Consider the following 18,028-nt stretch of genomic DNA (forward strand, 5'->3'; position numbering starts at 1 on the left):
TTTGTCACATAGAAATATTTGAGCTCTTCAACGTTGCTTTAATTAACGAATTGTGTTCTTTTCTTTAGTTCTTTTTATTCCGTTTTTATTTCTCATAGAAATATTTGGTGCTTTAACATTGCTTTAATCAACGATCTATATTCCTTTTATTTGTTCTTTTTATTTCACGTTTCTTTTATTTCAAGTTTCTTTTCAATTTATTTTATTCTTTTTATTTCAGGAATAGTGGATTGTTTTTATTTTTGGTATCATTTCTTTTCGTATTTCTTTATTCCACTTTTTCTTGTTGTTTATTGTAGGTTAAAAATAACTTAATATTTTTGATGTTATATTTATCTTACATATGAATAAGACATATATATCTTATCTAGATATATTTGTTGCATTATCATTGGTTTCTGTCAACGATCTATTGACAACTAAACATTATCGTTTTAAGTTATCTTCATGCCTCCTTTCTTTATGGCAGATTTATCATAAATCCTAATGCATCCCATAGTATCCCAGTGCAAGGATTCTGGCGTTTTTAGTGGGTTGAAAATAAATTATTAGATGTTTATGTATATAAGATATATTAATCTTAACGATCTTATTGAACGATAAGTTCACAATCGAATAATATCATCTAAGTTTTTTTCCATGGGACTTTTCTTTATGGTAGAACACATCTTATATATAAAGACCCTTGAAGAAAAAAAATACAATATAATCTAACCAAAGCCAATAATGTACATTCTACCCAAGGGGCCGGTTTTCCTAGGAACCAAAGATTACTTCCGCCACTAGCTGCTCTGCATTCCTTATATGTACTGAGCAGTACTCAAGAAGGACAAACGGAGCTGCATTTGAAAATATTGAAATGTCACTTAGATAGATAGATAGATTTATCCATCAATAAACTTAAATAATAAAACCAAATGCATCGGCATGTACCCGCACAACTCTATGGTCGAAAATTCAGGAAAAAAAAATACCCTCTCTCTTTATCTGTAGCGACTCCTGCCATCCCCCAACCTGTGATCTATAATAACATTGTTAATGTTGACAGTGTCAGTAAGCCGTTCTCAGTGATGGAAATTCAAAATGCCGTGAAGAAACTAAAAACCCACAAAGCTCCTGGCATCTGTGCAATCTCCGTGGAGCTTCATAAAAACGGTGGTGGCACTTTCCTGTTGTGGCTCCAAATGCTATTCAATTTAACACGGGACTCGGAGATCATCCCGAAAGACTGGTTTACAGGAGGGATCCTACCACTGTGGAAGAGAAAAGGGTCCAGGAGGGAGTGCAAGAACTATAGAGGCATAACGCACCTTTAGCGCTCCTATAGTATGGATAACGTACCAGGCAAGCTCTTTTCTATGGTTTTGTTGCAGCGATGTTTTGCACACTTCCAACGAAAGCGCAGAGTAGAGTAGGCTGGCTTTATGCCTGGCGGATCAACGACAGTGCAGATATTCTCCATAAGACGAATCATCGAGAAGGCGAACAATTTCTGTCAGCAGGCTTTCATTGCTTATGTCAATTTCAAGGCATCATTCGACTCAATTAATCAAGGTTCTCTATGGAATATCCTTTCTAATACTGGCCTCCTGTCAAAATATGTCCGCCTACTCAGAGTCATGCATCAAGAGACTGAGAGCTGTGTGCAAGTGAGTGGTAGACATAGCGCGTTCTTTCCAGTAAGAACAGGAGTCAGACAAGGTTGTTCAGTTGCTCCTGAGCTATTTAACTGTATTATTGATCATGTTATGACTTGCACAACCCGGAAGTTGAGCTTTGGACTCAAGTACGCAGATAGTTTTGTCACTGATTGTGACTTTGCTGATGACATAGCACTAGCCACCAAATCTAAGTCATAGCTGCTCATGGTTCTAAACACGCTTCTATGTGAAGCTGCCAGGACATGACTGTCCATTAACTGGAAGAAGATGAAAGTTATGGTAGTGCAGCCAAAGTCAGACGCCGAAAATTCTAGTTACTTGGTCACCGGAAACCAAATCGAAGTGGTTGACCACTTCACTTTTCTTGGTTTGTCTATTATATCATCGGATGGCTGCATCGACCATGAAGTTGCTGCCCGTACAGCCAAGGCCTCTGCTGTCTTCGGTAAACTGAGCCATGTTTAGAAGAAGCCCATGATCAATCGAGCTACCAAAATGAAGATCCTCGGAGGGTCTATTCGATCCTGCTATACGGAGCTGAAACTTGGCCTGCTGCTGCAGATGTCAATCACCGTCTCAACACTCTTCAATATAAGTGGCTTCGGACAATCGAGGAAATCCGACGGATGGACTCTGTCAGCAACGACCGCCTACGAAGTATGACTTCCCAGTCACCTTTGTCACACCTGGTTGCCGAGCGGACACTTTGTTGGTTTGGATATCTTTTGCAATCGCCTGCCGACACTCCGGCTCGGATTCTTCACGACTTTGAACCAACCAGTAATGGCTGGAAGCGTCCAAGTAGAAGACCCGAGTTCCGGTGGAGTGATAGTTTATGGAATTTCCTGGACTAAGTCAGAATTTTGCTGTCTGATGCAGAGGCCCTTGCTGCAGATCGCCCCACATGGAAAAGGCTGACGACGCTCTCAACCCCCCCCCCCCCCCGGTATGAGGATTAAGTAAGTAAATCCACCATTACCCGCCAAAAACCTCTACAAGTGTTGTGTGCAATAAATCGGAAGAAACAGACATTTCCAACTTGGCCAATCCACTCTACAAGAAAATTAAAAAACAAAAGACAATAAATTAAAAAAAATGACTTTTGTCTTTTTCTATTTGCAAAATATTTTTTCAAAGAGCTTTTAATATGAAAATTATCTAAGATACTTATTTTTCTTTCTGTTTACTCCCTCTCGCCCCTCCCCCTCCCCAGAAAAACAAACAACAAAAATTGCAAGCATTTTTCGATTATGATGACCTGAATGCATTACTGATTTACAGTTGCCTTCGGAGACTTAACGGGTTTGCAAAACCTTTTTTTCCTATTTTCAAAATATTTCTTCAAAGAGTTTTTAACATGGAAATTATTTAATATACTTACTTTTTAGGATCAACATGGTATAAAGAGGAGTGTTGGCTCATCTTGGGGCAATGGAAGCGGCGAAAACCAAAATCAGCAAAAGTATGCTTTCAGAGAGGCTGGGCCTACTAACCTCACACCTGTTGGAGGTTACCTCCCAGTTGGACACTGGCCAGCGTTTTCATTCCCAATTGGTGGTACTGATCAACAAAACTCGGCTTATAGGTAAGATAAGTGTCTTTAATAATATGCAATTCTTAATTATAGAATATCGTCTTTTTTTCATTAAAATTCTGGATAAGTGGCAGGAGTATGGGCAAGAGGAAATTTAGAAAATTTAGTGCAATAAAAATTCTTCTATCAGCAAAAATACCCATCATTTCAGTTAACGATATGTTTTTCAAAGGGGATGTGAATTCGGTTGTAATTCTTTAAATTTGTTTGATTGTTTGATTTGTAAAAGATTGGAAGGTGGTTGGCGTAGCCATTCGATTAATAATTTTGATTCATTGTTCTTTTTTTCTATTTTTCCTTTTTGGTTTTTCTTCTTCTTTTCTTTTTTTTTGCTTTCCAGGAGTCAAAAGATTTATCGGTTGTTTCTTTTCGTGATTTTGTTTTTTAATGTTTTGGTTCCTAGTGTTTGTTTTTAGGTTGCCTTTTTTTTTACTTTGTTATTAATTTCGTTTTATTTCAATATTTATCCTTTAAACTTGTATGGCAGGCCAAGAAACAGGAAGGCAGATCACGTAGCCATTTGAAAAGGGAAATTGCAGTTTTTAATAATTTTATATTTCCCTATTTTTCGAATCAATAGATGGAGCGTGAGCATTGCACCCTTCTGAAATATCTGTCATTTGTTTTGTGATTTAAAATTTTTGACATTTTAGAAAAAAAATTCATTTTAGCAAAATCTTAGATTTTTCTGGTTTTTTAAGAAAGTGGCAAGAGACCTGAATCTTTTATATATATATATATATATATATATATATATATATATATATATATATATATATATATATATATATATATATATATATATATATATATATATATATATATATATATATATATATATATATATATATATATATATATATATATATATAAAATAGATTTGTATATTTTAGCAGATTTCAAGGACCAAGGCCTAATGCTAGTGCAGCACCTGCAACAATGCCTCCTGGGGCTCCACCCATAGTTCCTGCTTATTATGTTAGCCATCAACAACATGATAACAATGGATTGCAGATTATGCATCCAGTTTTTGTTCAGCCAAATGGTAAGTTCAGTTAAATTAAATAAATTTTGTCAAAGGATTTTTTATGGCAATAAAGAGAATTCTTTATTGGGGCTGCCCATCGAGCTAGTGTGATTGCAATTTGGACGAGATCCAGTACGTCTTGTTCAACTCGTTTCTTTCGATCTAGTGCATTTTGTTCTGCCAAGTGGTTGACAAAAGGGTTTTATTCAGCCGAAAGTTTTATTCTGACTCATGATGGTATTCTTTGGAAAGAAGGGAATTGAAGGTTACCTAGTATTAGGGATGGGAAAGGAGAGAGGCTGAAGGATAGCCTCAAAGAGTGTATTTTAATGTCAACATTCCCTAGCCCTCATTGAGCCCGGAGGGGGCAGAAACTGACATCCAGTTCCTCTTGATTTTAGGGATTATTTATGGTTCACCCCTTTATTATTAGCAATACGGGGGTGCGAATAATAGTACCCTATTGCGACAATCTTTTTATGTGAGGCCTAGAATTTTACACCGACAGGTCAACCGGGACAGAGATGGGAAAGGCAAGACGGGAGATCATGAGCATCACCATGAAATTTCTGGGGGTGGCAAATTATCTGTCTAATTAAACAAAAAAAAAGACCTTATCTGTCTTATTAAACAAATAATAATTGTATATTTATGAGTATGCATATTTTTCTTCGAAAATGGCGCTACTTTTTTTTCTGTAAGTGGCATATTTTTTGTAAAAAAAAGTGATTGGTAACTATTTATATTAACGGAATATTCAGATAACTAAGGAACAAACGTACCTCTAGAATCAGAATTTCATCCTGAACCCAAAACTGTCATTCGTTTCTGTCGCAAATTCAATTTTAACAACACCCTCAAAGATGATTGCTTTTTCTCTTATTTTGGATCCGGCTTATATACCTGTGTTAGCGTAAATCTTGTTAAAACTGGTTTACCCATAAACTGAATTGACGGTGACAAATCGAAAATCATACTGGGAAATATATAATATGGGTTATATATTTGGGTAAAGTTAGAAAGATTATTTTAGGTTAAAATTGAATTTGTGACGGATACGAATGTCATTTGGATTCAGGATGATATTCTGATTCTAGAGGTAAGTTTGTCCCTTATCTATCTGAATACTCCGTTAATATAAATGTTTACCAACGTTCTTGACACGTCACGACTTTGTAAAAATTCGTCAGAGTCTTAATTTTGGAAAAAAAAACATTTTTCATATGAATGACGTCACATTAATATGCGTTTCTTGCGATTTTGTTTCCTTCACCAGTGTTTCCAAGCCTGCTCAGCTCGCTGGATAGCACGTTGAACTTGTATACTGTAGGTCGACTCTCTTAGTGGTCGAAATTTACATTGCAATGTTTTTTATAATCATATATTTCCAGCATTTTTCATATGAAAGGAAGTCAAAATACTTGGGATAATAATAAAGATGAGTTGTTAGTAGTAGTAACTTGATCGGTTCTTAAAATCTGGTGCATCTAATCTAATATTTTTCAAAAGGCATGGCTCAAGTCATGCTGACATTATTTTGGAATTCACAGAGGAGCCAGCTTTCAGACTATCTTGAAGGTCAGCGAAGAATCAACAGCCAGTATTACAAGGTTAGGCTCATGAACAAATTAAGCCCTGTCCGTTCAGACGAAATGCTATTGACTCTTGGCTATAGCTGTGACCTTGCTTTATGACAGTGAGTCCCCAGATGTGACATTGGTAAATCAAGAAACAGTTGAAAAAAAACTAGGTTAGGGGATCCTTCCGAATTCCCCCTAAAACCCTGACTTCTCCCTTCAAACTTACATGTGTTTTGACATCTTAAAGAGGCTCTAAGCGGGAAATATTTCGATCCAATGAAAAAGCTAAACATCAGTTGCCAAAGTTGATTCGAAGTTCACCTAAAAAATATTATGCCGGAGGTATACACTAATTAGAATAATGATGGGTGAAGTTTCTATATGCTGCTGGGAACTATGACAGTGTTTTCAATTCACAGAAACGTAGGGAAGGGAGCGTATTTTTCCAATCTAGGGGATAATAAGATAAGATATTTATTTCAAAAAATGACTATCACAAGCCCCGAAGGGCCGAATTCACATTTCGGGGTCATATAATAAAAAACAACATAGAAATAGCACAACAACTAAATTTCAATTTTTCAGTTGAAAAAGGAATTTTCAACGAAAATACCCCAAAAAATTTGTTTGAATGTAGGAGGAATTTGGGTGGCAAATCCCCCCCCCCCTGTGTCACTCCATTTGACGCCCCTAGACTATGCTCTGAAGTAGCCAAAGTTTTGCAACGATCAAGTAAATTGTTTCTGAGATACAACGATTTGTCTTGTTACTTATTGAATGACCCTCGTATTTGACAAGAGGGGTATCAAAATTTTGTTCATGATTTTAATATAGACTGAAATTCAGTAAATATGAAGCTATGAAGATAAACCTCTAATAGAAATATGTGAAACCTATAAGCCCGAAGGCATGTGGAAGGAATATGGTGGCATATGTGGAACCTGAACATAAAGCCTGGTGGTATGTGGCATACGTACCAAAATATAAAAGTAATAGTAAGGTATATGCTTATCGGAATCTTACGTTCGATGGTCCAAGACCAAGACGCATTAAATACACGTTTGAAAATTTTGGCAGTCGAATAGTGAAACCAGATTTGTAAACATGATGCTATCTATTGAGGAGGGAGGGGGGCTTTTATCCAAGCAGAAAATGTACTGCGTAGTGCAGGGACCGATCTCCTGATTTTATGCCTTCGGCCGGGAGTGTGTGCGTGGTCGGCGGTAAATCATCTGACGCTTCCTATGTTTCCCCCTACTGGCCTACCAGCCCGATTTCTCCAGGTGCTATTTGGAGCCGGGTCTACTCTGTCTGAGCTTACAGAGTGTCACCGCTGACTTCCGTTCCAAAACAAATAATCAGTTCCACCAGGACTCGAATCCCTGCCCTTACGGCGGTTAAATTGCAAGTCCAGTGCACCAACCACTCGTCTAACAAGGGCCATTTGCATCTGTGTAGTCGCTTTAGGTATTAGTACCAAAGAGTAAGGGTAACTTATAAGAGAGGAAGCTGGTGCTAGTATCGAAAAAAAACATCACTACCCCGAAATGAAATGGGTCAAATCTGCCCTTAAAGTACGGAGGAGGGGCTAAAAACCTACAAAAGTTTATTTCGTGATCACACGTGGAAAGGGATATCTTGTATGGGGTTACAGTGGCCGTAGAAAATGAAAATAAAAAGGTCCATCACTTGTATTACTGGGACATTTGCCAAATTCTTCCCTAGAGCTTGACGTTAGAGTGGTAAAATCCGGAAATTAACTTAATATTCTATTGTAGTTAGTAAAGAGTCCTTTCTAGGGTTTTCTTGAGCGTAGATAACGAAAAGGGAAATGAAAAAGATTATAACCTGCAAAACGCCCACAATCATAATATTACCGAAAATAAATTACATACGTCTTCTATAGAATCTGGTAGCTTTTGCTAAAACGTTGAGAAAAGTCTTTTTTAAGATAGAATAGACGGAACTAGACGGAAAAATCATTTTGATGCAATTTGTTTTAAGTTCTGCCCCTTTTTTGTCACATCTTTATTCTACTATCAATATATTATAATTTTGTTTGTTTTAATATTAAAAGGAATTTAAATAATTTAAAATTTTTGCAGGAAATAACATGGGAATGCCCTATGTCGGTGGTATGTTGACCTACCAGCCCGTTTATCTACCCCAGCAATGTGTCGTGCCATCAATGCCCTTCGTGTCTCCGGTGCCTGAAGAGCAAAATTCACGCCAATCTTCTCTGACTAGCGGGAGGGTGCATTACTCAAGTGTAAGTTTGAATCCTAATTGCACCTGTTTTAATATCTTAGCACTGTGGCACACACCACGACAGGTTAGGTTAGTTTTACTATGAGTGATTTTTTAGCTATGTGTATCATAAAACTTTGCCTCAAGGCATATTACATGAAAAAATATCCCAGGAATTTAAGATGTTGACTGAAAACCTCAGTGGATCTTGTTAAGCTCGAATTAAGTTTATCAAGCTTAATATGACTTCTAAAAATATTTAGCTCTTAAAAATATTTAGCTACAGATATCGTGAAGTGTTGTTTCCAGGCGAAAGACCGATATTCCAGTCACAAGCAGCAGAGACAAACCAGATCAGCAGATGTAGTTAAGCTCGAATTAAGTTTATCAAGCTTTTTAGATTGTTTATTTGCTAACATGTACACTGACTCTCTAATTTGGAATGAAAGATAAGATGTTCAGTCCTGGAGATGAAAAGGTGACGTTGGGTAATGAAAAGATTGATCAGGTGGGCAAATTCACTTACCTTGGTAGTATTATTAGTAAAGATGGTGGGAGCAGTGAAAATGTTAAAAGTAGAATAGCCAAGGCTCATGGTGTTTTTTTACAGTTAAAAAAAAAGTTTGGAAGAACAGGAAGATAAGTCTACAAACCAAGATTATAATATTAGAAGCTATAGTAATGACAGTGCTCAAATATGGCTCTGAAGCATGGACACTCCGAAAAGCGGATGAAAATTCGTTAGATGTTTCCAGAGAAATTGCTTAATGATTGTTCTGGGTACCCGGCTGACTGACCGTATTTCAAACAATAGGCTGTACGAAAAATGTGGTTCAATACCACTCTTTAGGGCTATAATGAAAGAAAGGTTGAGGTGGCTAGGGCACGTTATGTGGATGAAGGATGACAGATTGCCGATGATTGTTCTTTTCGGCCTACCATCTAGGGCTAAACGGAAAGCAGGTCGTCCCCGTCTGGGGTGGGAGGACGTCATAAAGAAAGATTTAAAGGAAATGGGAACTTCGTGGGCGGATGTAAAAAGGGACTCTTTGAATAGGTTGGGGAGGAGGAGGAGCGTGCGTAGCTTTGTTGGCCTCAGGCGGCTTGGTGCTACAGTGAGTTGTTAGTAGTAGTAGTAGTAGTAGTAGTAGTAGCAAACTAAGGAATCTAGGAAGCTTAAAAAAGTGGAAAGTGGGGTTAGTGTCAAAAAGAAAAACTACCAGTGCCATCTAGCGTTTGACGATTTTGTTCCTATTTTTAGCCTACCCTAAACTGCTGTTAGTTGTCTTTTTGGCTAGTTTAAAATGTAGGAGTGGGCAAAGAAAGCAGATATATATTTTCAGTAAATTCAACTGCCTAATGTCGAGTAACAGCCTAAAGTCAACTAGTCTTCTCAACCAGCCAACTAGCAGCCACAGTAACAACCCAACAGTCCAGTAACAGCTTAAAGTCAACTAGCCCCACCAAGATTTTTCCAAGTTAGTTTGTGCAGACTGGGCTTCGACTCAAATTAATTCTAGAAAAAAAAAAACTGATTAATTATCACTTACAGAGGTATTCCAGCTTTTCTACTACTAACCAACTCATCGTAGCACCAAACCGCCTGAGGCCAACATAGCAGCCCACGCTCCTCCATCCCAATCAGTTCAGAGCTTCTTTCTTAACACCCTCCCAAGAAGTTCCAATTTCCCTTAAATATTTTCTTACGACATCTTCTCACTTCATTCGGGGTGGAAAAAAAAACTTTACAAACCCATCAAAAATTTGTTTATATGCATTTTTGTTACTTTTTTACCTAGTTGACATTTTTTGGGGGGGGGGATTTCAAAACCAGTACCAGCCCCAATGGATACGGCCTTGTTTTCTAGCATTGTCATAATTTCTTTCGCTAATTACAATAATTTTTCAATGGAGTATATAATAGCAGTAAAACGTCAAAATTAATTTATTTAAATATTCGTATTATATATATTCGTAATTTTTGTATTCCGCAACTTCATTTTTTAAATTTTCCCAATCATATTTCGCGTATTGCAAATATTTGTTAGTGTGAGCTCAGCGCCCTTTACTCTCAGCTGCTAGCTAGTGGATCATGTTTTTTTTTTCTTTTTTTTTCCTTTTTTTTTTTTTTTTGATCCGCTCAAATTTCTATATTATTATATTTGTGGATAAGTCTCAAATTGATTGGTTTTATCTCATATTCGCTGAATATATAGTTCCTGTTTATCCATTTTTTAATTTTTCTTCATTTCTACTTTTTATTTTTAGTTCTATTAAATTTAGTGTCTTTTAAAACATATTCCTGAAACAACATACTTTAAAAATGCACAGTTTTCTAAGAGCTTTGATCCAGCAAAGATTTCAGGGTGATTAGCCATATTTACATGACAATCAAACGATAAAATTTTTTTTTTTTAAAGTAAAACCGCTGAATTTTTGTTTTTTTTTTCTATGAAAAGTAACATAAATCTGTCTGAATTTTGAAGAAAAGGTATAAACCTTCTGTACTCAGCTCTCCGGTGTAGGATTATTAAACATATTGAATTTTTGTATAGTTTTTATCGAGACCGCACCCCCTTTCGCAAGTATTTTTCCTCCATTTCTAAAATTATGCGAATTATCTTATACAATTAAATTTCACTTCAGAAATAATATATTTGTTTGTATTTTTCTTATATATTTGGAACAAACAAATGAAAAGTAAATTCTTATTCATGTAAATATTGTTTTTAATATTTGGTTTTTAGCTTTGCGCTTTACTGAGAAGGATTAATCCTTATTTCATCTCATTCCCAAGAACGGTTGGGAGTGAATTCATATTCACTGCAAAAGCTTTTTTTAGCTAAAATATGGGTTAAAAAATTAATGAAAGAACTATATTTATGGGTTAAAAACATCCATCATAAGTTTAAAAAAAGAAAAAATCTGTTCTAAGTTTGGACAGAAATTACGAACCGTCTGCCATTATTGTGACTCAATAATAAAAAATGCTATAATCTTTTTTAAAATGATTAAAAAGTAGATCCCTTTCTAATCATGTTTTTGGAAACGCTTTAGCTATAATTTTTTTTTTAAAGGATTAAAAAGCAGATCCCTTTCTAATCGTGTTTTTGGACACGCATTTGCTATAAATTTTTTAAAAGGATTAAAAAGTAGATCCCTTTCTGTAGACATGTTTTTGCTTATATCACATTTTCTATTTTATGATCTTCTTTCGTGATGTTTCCTACAGCATCAAAGAATATTTTTATTATTTAAAAGATTTTCAAGCCAATGTGAACTGGTCTATTGAACAAAAAACAGAAAATTGAAAATCGGCAAATCATTAATTTTGATTCATTTTACAGTTAAAGGAAGGAAGGGAAAGAAAAATTAAGAAAAAGTAAAACTCGCTAAATCAAATAGTTTTTTAAGCAAAACCTAGATTAAAGAAGTCATTGGATTTAAAAAATCCATCATAAATTTAATAAAATAGAAACCTCTTCTAAATTTGGACGAAAAACGCAAACTCTCCACTATTGTTTAACTCAATAAACAAAAAAGCTATCAATTTATTAAAAAGGATGTTTATCCCTTTCTAATTATGTTTTTGGACACGCTTTTGTTTTTGGTTATATCACATTTTCTATTTTATGATCTTCTTATGTGGTGTTTCCTACAGCATCAAGAATATTTGTATTATTTGAAAATTTCTGAAGCCATGTTGAATTGGTCTATTGAACAAAGAATGAAAGAATGGAGAAAATTGAAAAATAGACAAATCTTGGATTTTGATTCTTTTTATAGTTGCAGTTAGGAAGGGAAAAAAAATCAATAAAAAGTAAAAACTTACTAAATCAAAGCATTTTTTTTTTCTTAGTAAAAATTTAGGTTAAAAAGGTCATTAAAAAAGAATTTTACTTATGGATTTCAAAAATCCATCATAAATTAAAAAAAAAATCTGTTCTAAAGTTGGGCAAAAATTGCAAACTCTCCACTATTGTTTAACTCAATATAACAAAAAAGCTATTAATGGACGTTTATCCCTTTCTAAATATGTTTTGGGACACGGCTCTGCTTTCGATTTTATGATCTGCTTTCTTGTGGTTCCCTACAGCACCAATGAATACTTGCATTTTTGAAACCTTTTGGAGTCAGTCTGAATGGTTCCATGTTACAGAAAAGAAGACAAACTTTTGATTTTAATTCAATCTACCAATAAAATCGTTGTTTTTTTTGTTTTTTTTAGTAGGTATTAGTTCAGTGTGTTCGTATAAATGAATATTCATATTTATTTACGAAAATCAGGTTCATATTCGTATATTCATTTTACGAAAAATCAGGTTCATATTCGTGCATTCATTTTACGAAAATCTGGTTCATATTCTTATATTCATTTTACAAAAATCAGGTTCATATTCGTATATTTGTTTTGCGAAAATCAGGTTCATATTCCTATATTCATTTTACGAAAATCACGTTCATATTCGTATGAATTATTCATTCTTAAGAATATGTTCAAGTGCGTCTCAGAATGAACTGAGCCAAATAATCTTCAAAAATAATTATTCAGGATTAAATGATTTTTTTTTTCATTTTTGTGAATTATAGTATATTTATTACCAAATTATTAATTAAGTTAAGCAGAATAATATTGATTTATTATCAGCTACCTTTTATTAGGGAATATCCATCTGAACATGCACAATTAAGAGCCAATCAGGGCTTTGAAAATAAAATTCAAAATAAGAACGAACAGTGTACTAAATCAGTATAACATCTGAATGAGTCCTTTGCAATAATTTTTGGCCTTTTTTTTACTTTTTACAGGGTTTAAATCGGTACGATTCGCAGGCAACGTCCATTAAGGCGGAGCCATCGGGCTCGCATGCACCTAGCTACGATTCATTTATTACAAGAAAGGTAATAGGTCGATAAATGTATATGTAATGCCAACCCCATATAAGCTTGTCAAGCACCCTCAGAGGGGTTGCCCACTTTCTAAAATTGTGTACTTGAGGGGGTGAGTGCCAAATATGGAGGAAGGGTGCCATGTGTTGCGTGAAGAGGCGTGGCGCTCTAAGATATGCACCGTTTGATGAGAAAGTGGACAACCCCTTGGCACCGTCTGCTTTTATTTATTCTTATTTGTCCTTGTTCAAGGGATTTCTTCCCTTGTTCACTTCATGATCAGATAAAATTATAGGTCGACTTTCGTAGGATTTTATGCTTATTCTTTTGCATCTTCAATTTTTTAGCTTGTATTAAGATTACTCCCATTTAGCCATGCTTAGCTATTGTTAGTTATCAGGAGTGACATTTGGGGGGAAGAGGGGGGGGGGCAATTTTTTTCCTTCATTGATTTTGAAAAATATTGATTTTTCAATTTGATTTTGAATCATCTACGTTTGGCTTTGCCTCCTCAGCATGTCTTTCGTACCCAATAATTTGTCTCTAGACCTCATCTTTATTGATTTTTAAAAATATTTTTAGGGCATTTTTGTTTAGACAAATAAAATTTAAAAAAAGGACCCCCCCCCCCCAGACTTTGAAAAAAAGTGTTTTGTAGCTTCATAAAATATCGAAAAAAAATCCAACGTTTGACTTTGCTCCAAATAAAAACGTTTGGCTTTGCCTCCTCAGTATGTCTATTGTACCCAATAATATGTCTAGACCTCATCTGCGTTTGGCTTTGCCTCCTCAGTTTGTCTATCGTACCCAATAATATGTCTCTAGACCTCATCTACGTTTGACTTTGCCTCCTCAGTATGTCTATCGTACCCAATAATATGTCTCTAGACCTCATCTACGTTTGGCTTTGCCTCCTCAGTATGTCTATCGTACCCAATAATGTGTCTCTAGACCTTATCTTCATTGATTTTGAAAACTGTTTTTGAGGCATTTTCGAAATATAAAAAAAAAACGAAATCCCCCCCCCCCCAGACTTTGAAAATTTTTTTTGTAACTACATAAAATATCGGGAAAAAAAATCCAACGTTTGACTTTGCTCCAAATAAAAACCTTTGGCTTTGCCTCCTCAGTATGTCTATCGTACCCAATAATATGTCTAGACCTCATTTACGTTTAACTTTGCCTCCTCAGTTTGTCTATCGTACCCAATAATATGTCTAGACCTCATCTACGTTTAGCTTTGCCTCCTCAGTTTGCCTATCGTACCCAATAATATGTCTAGACCTCATCTACGTTTGGCTTTGCCTCCTCAGTTTGTCTATTGTACCCGATAATATGCCTCTAGACCTCATCTACGTTCGGTTTTGCCTCCTCAGTTTGTCTATCGTACCCAATAATATGTCTAGACCTCATCTACGGTTGGCTTTGCCTCCTCAGTCTGTCTATCTTATCCAATAATGTGTCTCTAGACCTCATCTACGTTTGGCTTTGCCTCCTCAGTATGTCTAGCGTACGCAATAATATGTCTCTAGACCTCATCTACGTTTGGCTTTGCCTCCTCAGTATGTCTGTCGTACCCAATAATATGTCTCTAGACCTCATCTTCATTGATTTTGAAAAATATTTTTGGGGCATTTTCTTTTAGACAAATAAAATTTAAAAAAATGAAAATCCCCCCCCCCCCAAACTTTGAAATTCTTTTTTTTATTTCATAGAATATCGAAAAAAATTCAATGTTTGACTTTGATCCGAATAAAAACGTTTGGTTTTGCCTCCTCAGTATGTCTATCGTACTCAATAATATGTCTAGACCTCATCTACGTTTGGCTTTGCCTCCTCAGTTTGTCTATCGTAACCAATAATATGTCTCTAGATCTCATCTACGTTTGGATTTGCCTCCTCAGTATGTCTATCGTACCCAATAATATGTCTAAACCTCATCTACGTTTGGCTTTGCCTCCTCAGTTTGTCTATTGTACCCGATAATATGTCTCTAGACCTCATCTACGTTCGGCTTTGCCTCCTCAGTTTGTCTATCGTACCCAATAATATGTCTAGACCTCATCTACGTTTGGCTTTGCCTCCTCAGTCTGTCTATCTTACCCAATAATGTGTCTCTAGACCTCATCTATGTTTGGCTTTGCCTCCTCAGTTTGTCTATTGTACCCGATAATATGTCTCTAGACCTCATCTACGTTCAGCTTTGCCTCCTCAGCCTGTCTATCTTACCCAATAATGTGTCTCTAGACCTCATCTACGTTTGCCTTTGCCTCCTCAGTATGTCTATCGTACGCAATAATATGTCTCTAGACCTCATCTACGTTTGGCTTTGCCTCCTCAGTATGTCTGTCGTATCCAATAATATGTCTCTAGACCTCATCTTCATTGATTTTGAAAAATATTTTTGGGGCATTTTCGTTTAGACAAATAAAATTAAGAAAAATGAAAATCCTCCCCCCCCCCAACTTTGAATTTTTTTTTTTTTATTTCATAGAATATCGAAAAAAATTCAACTTTTGACTTTGCTCCAAATAAAAACGTTTGGCTTTGCCTCCTCAATATGTCTATCGTACTCAATAATATGTCTAGACCTCATCTACGTTTGGCTTTGCCTCCTCACTTTGTCTATCATAACCAATAATATGTCTCTAAATCTCATCTACGTTTGGATTTGCCTCCTCAGTATATCTATCGTACCCAATAATATGTCTCTAGACCTCATTTACGTTTGGCTTTGTCTCCTCAGTATGTCCATCGTACCCAATAATATGTCTCTAGACCTTATCTACGTGTGGCTTTGCCTCCTCAGTATGTCTATCGTACCCAATAATATGTCTCTAGACCTCATCTACGTTTGGCTTTGCCTCCTCAGTATGTCTATCGTACCCAATAATATGTCTCTAGACCACATCTTCATTGATTTTGAAAATTATTTTTGGGGCATTTTCGTTTAGACAAATAAAAAAAACGAAAATCCCCTTCCCCCCCTCAGACTTTGAAAAACTTTTTTGTAACTTCATAAAATATCGAAAAAAAAATCCTTGCTCGCTCCCCCTGCATTTTGGTGAATTGATGCCCCTGCTAGTAATACGAATTTTCTAAGGGGGGAGGTCATAGTCTCTTAGACGTCAAGATTGCTACGATAATGTTTCTTTCAACACAGATTCGTCTTGTTATACGTTTATTTCTCACTGTCAATTTTATTTTAGAATTATCACGTTTTCAAATATCACCGTATGTCCGTTTCTGCTACCAAACTATAAGCGAATCTAGAAAGAAAATTTCTTAAGCTCATCATTGAACATTCTTTAGGAGAGAGGGGGCAGCCTGCAAAAAATTCTTGGGGGAAAGACTTGAAAGATATTCTGCCACAAAAGTTCGATATCTCCCATAATTATTGAAAAATTCGCAATTTATTCTTGATCTCCCTAGAAGGGGTGCCTGGTTGTAATTTTGGCTTGACTAAAAAGCTTAGATAATAAAAGAGGCATAGCTTGCATCTGTCGCCTACATCTACCGAACAATTAGTCTTTGTCCCTGGGATTTTGTATGAACTGCAGACGGCAGACAGGAACAAGGCAGACAGAGAGGTAAAACTCAGTTTGTCTCTTTTAGCACCAGAAATCAACCCAGAACAATAACAAAAATTAACACTTGCAAGAAGAGGAGAAAAGAAAAGGGGGAAGGGGGGCTAACTGGAGAAAAAAGGTAACTGGAGATAAGATAATTGCAGCAAAACATACACAATATTAGAATAGTCCACTACTGTAAGCTGAAAGAACCATACAAAAGCCAATACAAAGGGCCCAGGGACAATACAAATTTTTTTTTTATTAAGATCGGGCTCTAGTTATACAAGGTGCATGACAAAAAAAGCAACAAGAAAATACTGAGCAAAATGAAGTGAAGACATTAAAAATAAATGAAGATATTCAGTGGCTGAAAGCTATCCTTGTGGTTTGTTTAATTTTTTTTTTCTTCTTTTCTTCGTGCGTCAGATAGATCCTACAAAAGTAATCTGACAACCATGTCTTTTATTATCATTTCTATTTGTTGGTGTTTGCATGTATCTGCTTGTTTTTATTCAGTTTCTCAGAACAAATACCTCTTTTACACTGGTTTGGTTACTGTCTGAAGCGCAGACTGTTAATTACATTGTCTCTCTTGTGTTTGTATTTTGTGTTATTCGTATTGTTACAGGTTGATATCGATAACTATCTCGGAGACTATAATGACAGATGCGCGAACTCACAAAAATGTGGGGGGTGAGAGCAAAGCCTACTTTTCAAAATTTTATACACACTTGACTCTCTTTCTTGTGTGTGCATTTTTCTGTTACTCATGGAAATGTTTTGGACGGAGTGGGGGGTGGATGGCTAAAGAGGTCATAGAAAAACAATAAAATGTTGGGAAAAAATGAAATATATATATATATATATATATATATATATATATATATATATATATATATATATATAAACCGTCAGTAATTATATTGGCGTAATTATAAACCGTAGTAATTATATTAAGAGTTTGAGGGGGGGGGGAGTATGAAACTATTTCATTAATTTGCGGGGTGAATTTTCTGTAACAATGTCTATATTACACGCTATTGTAATCTATAATAGCTAGGATGGCTAGGATGAATGGCACGCTGTGCGGATGAAGGATGACAGATTGCCGAAGATTGTTCTTTTCGGCCAACCGTCTAGGGCTAAACGGAAAGCAGGTCGTCCTCGTCTGGGGTGGGATGACGTCATAAAGAAAGATTTAAAGGAAATGGGAACTTCGTGGGAGGGTGTAAAAATGGAGCCTTTAAATGGATTGGGATGGAGGAGGAGCGTGCGTAGCTGTGTTGGCCTCAGGCGGCTTGATGCTGCGGTGAGTTGTTAGTAGTATTATAATCTATGATTGTATTCCAATTCTGTGAGTTCATATTCTTCTTCTTTAGGTTTCTTTTTCTCTCTTTCTTCTTTTTGCGTTCTCCTTCTTTTTTCGGGTTTATTTTTATCTGCTCATCTGAACATAA

At 35.8% G+C, this 18,028-nt stretch overlaps 2 protein-coding genes across 3 annotated transcripts in view; both read left to right on the top strand.

Moving 5' to 3' along the window:
* Positions 1-1,424: 1,424 nt before the first annotated feature.
* On the top strand, positions 1,425-1,859 carry LOC148940276 (uncharacterized). The gene has a single exon (XM_089106122.1). The coding sequence runs from the start codon at positions 1,425-1,427 to the stop codon at positions 1,857-1,859; it is 435 nt and encodes a 144-aa protein (XP_088962248.1).
* Positions 1,860-3,055: 1,196 nt separating this feature from the next.
* Positions 3,056-18,028, top strand: part of LOC148940277 (uncharacterized) — a 32,110-nt gene continuing 17,137 nt past the window's right edge. The window contains exons 1-4 of one of the 2 annotated variants that reach the window (XM_089105817.1): positions 3,056-3,246; positions 4,149-4,300; positions 7,968-8,131; positions 12,919-13,011. In XM_089105817.1, coding sequence (XP_088961943.1) covers positions 4,195-4,300; positions 7,968-8,131; positions 12,919-13,011 — 363 coding nt within the window. In that variant the 5' untranslated portion in view covers positions 3,056-3,246; positions 4,149-4,194. The remainder of the gene's footprint in view (positions 3,247-4,148; positions 4,301-7,967; positions 8,132-12,918; positions 13,012-18,028) is intronic. The other variant, XM_089105818.1, reaches the window with a different exon arrangement.

Source organism: Artemia sp. Qi Xiang Cuo, chromosome 20 (assembly GCF_049724085.1).
Source record: "Artemia sp. Qi Xiang Cuo chromosome 20, ASM4972408v1, whole genome shotgun sequence".
In the NCBI taxonomy this organism is placed as follows: domain Eukaryota; kingdom Metazoa; phylum Arthropoda; class Branchiopoda; order Anostraca; family Artemiidae; genus Artemia; species Artemia sp. Qi Xiang Cuo.